This window comes from Crocuta crocuta, unplaced genomic scaffold (assembly GCF_008692635.1).
Source record: "Crocuta crocuta isolate KB4526 unplaced genomic scaffold, BGI_CrCroc_1.0 scaffold235, whole genome shotgun sequence".
Classification (NCBI taxonomy): Eukaryota; Metazoa; Chordata; class Mammalia; order Carnivora; family Hyaenidae; genus Crocuta; species Crocuta crocuta.
This window is the reverse complement of record NW_027531285.1, coordinates 9492293-9501600: the sequence shown is the minus strand read 5'-3', so window position 1 is coordinate 9501600 and position 9308 is coordinate 9492293. Positions and strand designations below refer to the sequence as shown.

The window sequence follows — 9308 nt, the reverse complement described above, 5'->3', positions numbered from 1 at the left end:
TGCCTGAGGGCATTTTTTTTTTTAAGTCCTGCCTCTGAGGTACAGAACAAAAACTCATCTGTAATTGTATTTGCAAAGTTACAGCTACACTTCACCCTGAGTGTTCCTGACAATTGCTAATCTAAAAGTTGGCTTTAGAAGGGGACACAGAAGGGCTAATAATGTCCATCATCAATGGATAAATTGTGACATACTCATAAGATGGAATGTTACTTGGTAATAAAGAGACTATGAACACATTGAACAACATAAAAGAATTTCAAAAAATTGGAAAGTCAGACACAAAAGAGTATGTATTATCTGATTTCATTTATGTGAATTTCTAAAATAAGCAACACTAACCTATGGCGGTAGAAGTCAAAACAATAGTTACATGAGGAAGGATTAACTGGAAAGGGGCTTGAGGGAATTTTCTGTAATAGAAAAGTTATGTTTCTTTATTGGGGTTGTGGTCACCAAATCTCAAACTATACATTTAAAATCTGTGCAGTTCATTGAATGTAAATTATGTTTTTTTAAGTACTAATTATCTACTAGATTCTAAAGTTAAATATAATCTATGACTGTAGATAGCATCTAATAATTCTTACTATGATTAAAAATCAACACAGGCATTCAGAAAGCAGATAGGAAGCTTTAATTCACTGTGGGCATTTCTCTGACCAATATTATAAACTTTACATATCTTCATACAGATACATCTTTTATAAGACACAGGTTTTTTACCAAGTACTGTGAAACATACCACCATTCCACTTATTTAAGGGCGTATTATAAATATCATGAGCCACTGATTAAATATAAATACAGAGGTTGATACATGTTAGAAAGTTTCCATAATAAAAAAAAGTTTAAGAAAGGCTGAACTATGAAAGTTTACATGTGTTTTTTACTTTAAATATCACATCACAGTGACAGCCAATTATAATAAAATTACAACTGCTTTTAAATGATAGTACATCCATATTTCTAACATCCAGTTATTTTCATTTCCACAATGTCAACTCCACATTGCATTTTCATTTCTAAAGAGTAGACTAGCTTTTGGACTGCAGACCAAGTTTCTTGTGCAAGAATAAATTACTATCTTGATTGTGACCACTGGAAACTAAATTTATATACACTGTATTAAATAGAGATGAGACTATTAAATATATAATAACATGGAACTCTTCAGTAGCGGTGTTCAAGAAAAATTGAAATAATAGCCTGCAAATGGTTTTTTTCTTAATGTTTATTTATTTTTGAGAGAGACAGAGTAGAGTGGGGAAGGGGCAGAGAGAGAGAGGGAGACAGAGAATCTGAAGCAGGCTCCAGGCTCTGAGCTGTCAACAGAGCCTGACCTGGGACTCAAACACATGAACTGCAAGATTGTGAACCGCGAGATCATGACCTGAGCTGAAGTCAGATGCCAACTGAGCCACCCAGGCACCCCTGAAAATGGGTTTTAATTGCTACAGCAGTCTACATATATTTCATTAAAAAGATGACATCACTGTCAAAACATTTAGAAATAAATATATGGCAGAGCCTCCCTCTTCCAAGACGCAGCCTGGAAGAAAAGTTCCAAGCTGAATTAAGGGGAAAAAATAGGGGGAAAAAACCCTTCAGAAAATAAACATTATATGATGCTCTGAACTACAATCTTCCTGAGTCTGTTTTTCAACTGGAACAAGTTTTAGTCAGTTCTACATTGCTTTAGTGTCCACAATCCAGACGGAGTCCTTGAACAGCCAGTTTATATCCTACAGAAATTGGAAGGACTCCTAAACACCCCTCAACTAATTATACAAGGGAAAGCTGATCATGTGTTGTATTAAAATCTATGCGAATATCAGACACAGTCATAGCCATTCTTTTACCAGTGATGCTAGAGTAAGTGATGAAAATATATGCACAGCTGTACACAGATCACCATTAAACACAGGAACAAATGCCATTGATGCATATCAAATAAGCTCCCAAAAAGCCAATTTGAATGTTTATTTTCATTTATTTTGATACAGCATTAGAAGGGACTGCATATAATTACAGGGACTGCTGCATACAACACTTGATGCTACTAAGTGTTCTATTAAGCATCAGGCATGCACGACAGTTACCTTTTAAAATTTCTCACTGTATATATCTTAAGATTTCTATTTATAAGCTACAATATGTTTAAAGCATTTAGTGATTTTTAAACCAAATATTTTAACTGACCTATGTCTACGTGGAGAAAAACAAAAACTCCCTCCCTGGTTCTCAACAACTGAAAGTAATATTAAATCTTACTCCCCAATTTGATATTTAAACTTAATTCCAAAGGTGGGGACCATCCTTATCACAACTAAATTGGGAGTGTGACTTCCTGCAACAATCCACCCACCACACACAGCATGCTAAACCTCTGGGACTACACGATAAGCATGACGTGCTGGTGGCTACAGATGACAATAATTGAATGGTCTCTTCTTTTTATTCTGGATCTTTTTATTTTAAATGAAATGAAATAATTTCATTAATACAACCTAAAAAATAATTATTTTTTCTTTATTTAACATCAATATAAGAGTGGACCAACCTAAAAACACTGTCTTCAAGTGTGTGGCAAAACACAAAAGGTTTCGATTACATTAGGTAACCAGGGGTGGTAAAGGGAGTCATTTGTTTTCCATTTAAGAAGCATTCCGGTCAAATAATCACAAACACTTACAAATTCAGACTGCTTGGCTCTCAGTCATTTATGGCTTAAAGTACTAGATTTGAAAACCACTTCAGGCTAAATTAAATTTATATGAATAATGCATAGGTTGTATATCTAGGAACTCATGCAATAAATAAACGTTCTCATGTACACTGGAATCTCAGTGACGGAAAGGGTCTGTGGGTGTGAACAGAACGTTTCTTCCCTATTACCAAGAGAATACGCCCAGCAAGATCCTGGCTTTTGGCCTTTTCAAGATCCTACTTGCCAGGTCATCTGGATTTTCTCAGATCAATAAAAGCAGCCAACGTCACAAGGCATTTGCAACAAGGAACTGACTGGCCTCAACTGCGGGTGCCGTGAGGTCCGAGCGAGGCAGAATGAGACTCTCGCGGTCCTGCCACCCTGCCTCAGAGTCAATTTGGAGGCCTTGACTGGCTAGAGTATCAAATGGGTAAATGTTTAGTGACGCGCTGGAAACCTTTATTATATTAGTATCTCTTACGAATCTATCCACCCTTTAAAATCTCTATCATCTGAGAACTGCCAGGGCGGGCTGCACCCACTATTCCTGGTTTTGATACGCCCCCACAACGTGAGAATTGAACTGAACCACAATGATCGTTATGTCGTCTCTGTACATCCGAGCAAGCTCCTCAGGAAGACTAAGCATTTTGGACAGGCGCTCGTGATCTACAGCCCCAAACTCGTTGTTGCCCACTGCATGACGAATGAGATGGGTCGCCGCATTCTGATCCTCGAACACTGAGGACATCTTGGCTCTCCTTTCTGTTAAAAGGCCATGCATCTGCCCTAGCGTCACCTTGTAGCCCCCAACAGCTATGGGCTGTTGGTGATGCATGCCCGTCAGGTACTCGCCCACAATCCGAACCACGTCCTGCCTGTGCATTGTCTCCCACAACCCATCAGTAGCCAACACCAGAAACTTATCCTGTGGCCTTAATCGGTGGTAAGTCACCTCTGGCTCAGCAGTGAGATAAGGAGGCGTGTAGTAATTAGGAGGGATAAACTTGGTATATTCATTGTCATTCAACTGGTCTGGGCCTGATTCTATCACTCTCTTTTGCAGGTCAATGCTCCATTTGAACTTTACGTCTCCAAAAGCCCTAAAAGGCATCAGCAAGCCAAGCAGCCGATCCTGTTTCACCACACTCTTGGCCTCGTTCTTTGGGTGTTCCAATTTCAGCCGTTCCAATTCTCTTTCATTCTGAGCATTGTGGTCATTAGAGAGAGTGACTGCCGACCAAGAGCCGTCCTCTTCCTGCACGCCCAGCATGGCTCTGCTATCGCCGGTGTTAGCCACGTGAAGGTCAACACCATCTACGTGGGCCACACAAGCAGTGGCCCCCGAGAATGCCACTCGGAGCACCAGATAATTGAGGAAAGAATTGGGATCACCGACTTGAGCCTCCAAAGAGATGTCGTTGTCAAGCCTCTTGAAAGCATTGATTAAAGCCTCCTTCACATCAATATCAGTAGACTCGCCGGTGTTGAGGTCTATAAGTTCTTGCCAGTAAGTCCTTAAGCTGTTGAAGTACAATTTGGATGCCTCCTTACTGAAGTAATCATTGGGGTGCTTGTGCCACTGGAGAATGGGCAGCAGTGCCCGGCCGCTCTCGACTGCATTTTCGATCTCTAGCAAAGTCTCATGGGGTAACAAGGAGACGGCAATGTAATAGAAGAGTCTCTCGCTGACTGCCTGGGAGCACGCACAGCCTGCGTGGCCGTCAAAAACCCCCAAAAGCATCCCTCTGGTCTGCAAGCAAGTAGCTGCGCTTCTCCGGTCCTCGATGGGTGCGTTTGCAGGCAGCTGATTGCTGTCAAATCCAAGGACAGAACTGACATTTTTGCCATCGAATTCTGGCACTTTGAAGCTGTATTCGTTGGCCTTCAGGATGCTGTTGACCTGCGGAGGCGTGAGGTAAAACCTCTGCGGCGTGGAGGCATATCTCCTTCCCTGGGTATACTGCCACCAGCTGTCCTTCGGCCGGCAGAAGGTGGCATAGGCTGGGTGGGGCGCGTATCGCAGGCGACTCTGGGGGACGTAGGGTGACGGACAGCAGAGGTGTTTGTGGTGGCAGTAGCACGCGGTGCCATAGATTCTGCTCAGCTCACAGTTCCGGATCAGAGGGAAAAACAGTTGAGTTGGTGCTGGCATGGCATCAGAGAACAGTGGCAGGCTGGAACTTCTGACAGGGATTCCTAGACAGCGATCACACAGACACACACATAGAGGAGAGTTACATTCCGGATCACGTCGTCCATCTCCGCTTTTACAACAAATATTTAGCAGGCAAAGCTACACGCTAAGCCCTGTGCTAGAAAGCACTGTATTTTATACACCTCGCCTGGACTATTTCCACACGGGATATTCTGCACAGCACATTTCTCAGTCACTTACGAAGCCAAGACTGTAGTCCAGCTTCACTTTTCTCTTTTTCTCATATTTCCTTGTGCAGCACAGACTGTGCAGAATGCACAACAGATCTGGCTGGGGAAAAGCTGAGGAGATGAAGATTATATAACCATATGCAGTGGCAGTCTACCTGGCCAAACACTCTTCCCCCTCTCTATCCTTAAAAAGGCCTTGGATCGCCCATGATGAAAATCCAGTTTCTAGATTTGTGGTCAGCTGTAACATGTGATTACACATGGTTACGCCAAAATGGTGTTAGAATACAGCTCCAACACACGTATGTTCATGAATTATTCGGTAAGTTATATACACACACTACCGAATTAATATAATGCTCATATGCAATATGAACATATATAGGGGGAAAAAATTACATAATGAATAAAAATAGAAATTCCAGTATTCCTTTCCCGCACCTCAGTGGGCAGCCTTGCAAACTATACTTCTCTAAACCAATGCGCCAATTCGGTGAGCTTAGGGACATAGGTCTGCCACCATCTTGCCAAATAATCCTAGAAATGTGAGCTTACCTCTTTGGGCCTCACTTCCCTAGGCTGTAAGTGAACACACAGAAGCAGATGCTATCGAAGGCCTCTTCTGGGACGCTATGCCTTTCTAAGTGTTTGTTGAAGTGAGACTTTGAAATCAAATGCAGGTTTCATTTATTCATTGTTTAATTACTGTACACTTTGTGATAAAAAGAGGCTTAAGTATGCTAGTAGCTCTAAAGCTTTGTTAGTAATGTAAATGGTCTCAGTTCTGTAATTTAATTTACTTGCTAGCATTTTCCCCTGCTAATCAGCCAGAAGGGAAAACTACAGAAAGACTATTTTCATCCATTATGGATCGAAGGAGAATTCAATCCCTAGAAAAATATTTTCTCTTACATTTAAAATAAAAGTATGTATTTGCCTTAAGGAAGCAATAAAGAATAGTGAAATAATAGTCTAACGTTTGTATAAAAAAGGAACACATATTAATCATGCATAAAAATCATTAACACTATGTGACACTGAAAATATTTTGCTGGACACTTATCTAGAAAATTTATGTGAATGTGTATCATTAATCCAGATAATTTATGCAAAGAGGAAAAAACCTCTTCCTTCTCACTAACATTTATTTCCCCTGCATTCTTGAGGTATTGCTTCAAAATAATTCATTTGGCCTATAAAGAAACAGACTTTAGAATACTTTAGATAAGGAAACAAATGCAGTAAACAAAAAAGAATACAGAAAACAAAACCGTTTGGGTTTCACTGTCAGCAATTACTTCTTAAGGTTGAACCCATTAAGGAAAAAAATTTACAAATATCAGAGATTGTTAGCTATACATTACATTCTTTTCAGGTACCCCCTTTTGAAGAGTAATTGGAGAAGTGATAAGTGGGATGTGTGAGAGAAGAGAAAACCAAGCACCAAATAATAATTTCTCTTGTTTGTTTCTGTAATAAGCACTGCATAAGCGAGGCATACAGGACCCCTTTGGCAAGTGACAGAAAGCACCATTATTTTAAATGCACTATTTCAGAAAGGATTTGTTTTAAAAACTGAAGGCAAGATTCGACAATAGAAGGTAATAATTAGAATTTTGGAAAGAAGATCAATAAATGGATAAGCACTCTGAAATGCAGTAATGAAAAACAGAAATTCCAGAAGAACAGGAATCTATCAAGACTAACCGCTTAAATCCCCGCACTTCAAACTGAATACCTGAAAGTCATCCAGAGGTTAAGGGTACATGATTGAGCCAGGAGATGTGCTCAAATGTTGTGCCACATGACGCTGGCTTCCAGACATAAACCATACCTCGTTAGAGTTGCATGCAGAAAGCACATTAACTCATTTCATGCTTTGTGTACAGATTTTCTATTATTAAAAATATAAAGATGCCCATTTTAAGAGAAATTTTCTCCATAATCTTATATTTTTAAGATTTTATTTTATTAAAATTTTTAAAAAATATTTATTTTTGAGAGACAGAGAAACAGAGCAGGGGAGGGTGCAGAGAAAGAGAGAGACACAGAATCTGAAGCAGGCTCCAGGCTCTGGGTTGTCAGCACAGAGCCTGATGCGGGGCTTGAGCTCTAAAACTGTGAGATAATGACCTGAGCCAAAGGACTGAGCCACTCAGGTGCCCCTTTAAGATTTTATTTTTAAGTAATCTCTATACCCAGCGTGGGGCTTGAACGCACAATCTAGAGATCAAGAGTCGCATGCTCCAGCGACTGAGCCAGCCAGGCACCCCTCTCCATAACTTTAGATAAGTTTGTATTTGTGCTTACTTTACAACTTAAGACTTTTACAGGAAGAAGAAATGTCTGCTTCTTTATGGAATGCAGACCGAACCAAAGCACTGCTGTGTGTGTGTGTGTGTGTGTGTGTGTGTGTGTGTGTGTGTTTGCAAGAGGGGTTTGATAGAGGAGTATCAGGGTTTTGTTACAGGTCTAATCAAGGAATAACAAGTTCAAGAAACCTGCACTTTTCTTAAATTCCTTCGTTTTGACAATTTTTCTGCTTTTGTAGTGGATTGCAAAATGAATGAAGTATTGTGGCAAAAGAACTGATTCATGCAGCAGATGCTTTGAATAATATGTAAAACCAAACAGCAAGCACTCACATACTCAGATAATAATACTACGTTTTTCCGTAAAGGTGAAAGTTCTCAAGATTAAAAAAAAAAAAGCAGAGTGGATTTTATCAACTGTATCTTTCAGTTATTCAGGAGCTTAGCATATGGATCGAGATTGTATCCCAATCCCCCAACTCCCAGCATGTTTCACTTAGAGAATATGGAATTCATGAAAACTCTGCTCTGTGATTCCTGAGTGTTCTACCATCATCATCAGTACACACGACATAGTCTCTCCATCAGACCAGACATCCTTAGAAGTCAAAGTACTTTCAAATGCCTTTTCAAACCATAAGTGAGCATTCAAAAACTCTGAGTATCTTTCTGAATATCCTAAGATTCAACAACAACAAAACCCCATGAAATCAAAACTTTTGCTGGCAAACTCATTAAATTAATGAAGTTGAAAGCTCTTGATTAGGCAATTAAGAACAGCAACAAGGTATGGCATTGGTAAACTGGAGGAATGTCGTATTTTCAAGTGATTTCTGACCACAATTTCACTGAAAAGTTCCTATCCCATGATCCACGTTAGATGCAGCATCTTAGTCCTAGGCAAATTTGACCCATTTTGCCAATGACTAATAAGAAAAGATGCAATGCAATCCGAAACAGGAGAGAGACCCATCCATTCTTACTGATGTGCTCGACAGAGCCTGTGCCAAGAAATCATTCCACTTCATTCAATAAACCCACGGACCATATTAATTAGAAAATACTGTTATACCGCACCGACTCGGGAGCTCGTTAGCTTTCAAAGCTTTTGGTTAAAATGAAAAAAAAAAAAAGCTATACTAGTCATTCAATGTGTCAGAACCTCAGTTTATGTAATCCAATTGCATTAAACATCCTGTAAAAAGACTTTCCAATTTTCAGCATTTTCTGGAAATGCCTAGCCATTTCACAGCTCTTGTTATCTCTACATGAATGAAGAAACCGGTTTCCCTCGGAAGCCACGAAGCCCCAAGCCAGCACTTGTTTGATTAGTTTCCTTTGTCCCCACCTGAAAACTGCACTAAGGTATCAAAGCCATCCAGGTCCAGGACGCCTTTGTTGCCTTTTTCTGTCTACCTCACCCCTAATTCCACGGCGACCCAGCTAAAACCGTCCACACACAAAATCAGTCACCATCCTTTCTGGGTACCCAACGCAGGTAGTTAGGCGAATACCTACCAATTCGTCTGGGCCCGGGACACACACACATTCTCCTGTCATCACAACACGGAGCCGACAACATCCACAACCCGCGCGGACAGCAGCAGCGACAGCAGCACCGGCCCATTGAAAGCAAGGCAGAGATGCTCATTAGAGGAGGCGGCGGCGGGGGAGGCGGGCACGGAGGAGGGGCGAGCTCTCGCTCCAGCCCCGAGAATGGGGCTGGGAGGGGGAAAAGGATGGAGCAGGGAGAAAGGGGTGGGGAGAAGAAGGAAACCAAACAAACAAACCCACCCCGCTGGAGAGGCAGGAACGGAGCCTGAGGCGGCGGGGACCCAGCCGTGAGAAGAGGCGCGCCCCGGGACCGGTCCCTCCATCCAACCCCAGGGCAGAGCCCA

The 9308-nt window shown here is 41.2% G+C and overlaps 1 protein-coding gene across 4 annotated transcripts in view; it reads right to left on the bottom strand.

Annotated features, from left to right (window-relative positions):
- Positions 1–614: 614 nt before the first annotated feature.
- PDP1 (pyruvate dehydrogenase phosphatase catalytic subunit 1) overlaps positions 615–9308 on the bottom strand; it is a 15260-nt gene continuing 6566 nt past the window's right edge. For 2 of the 4 annotated variants that reach the window (XM_077771270.1, XM_077771272.1), the window contains one exon: positions 615–4909. In XM_077771270.1, the coding sequence (XP_077627396.1) occupies positions 3252–4865 (1614 nt within the window). In that variant the 5' untranslated portion in view covers positions 4866–4909 and the 3' untranslated portion in view covers positions 615–3251. Of the gene's footprint in view, positions 4910–5653; positions 5945–8928; positions 8964–9308 lie in introns of those variants that run through there. The other 2 variants (XM_077771269.1, XM_077771271.1) reach the window with 2 other exon arrangements.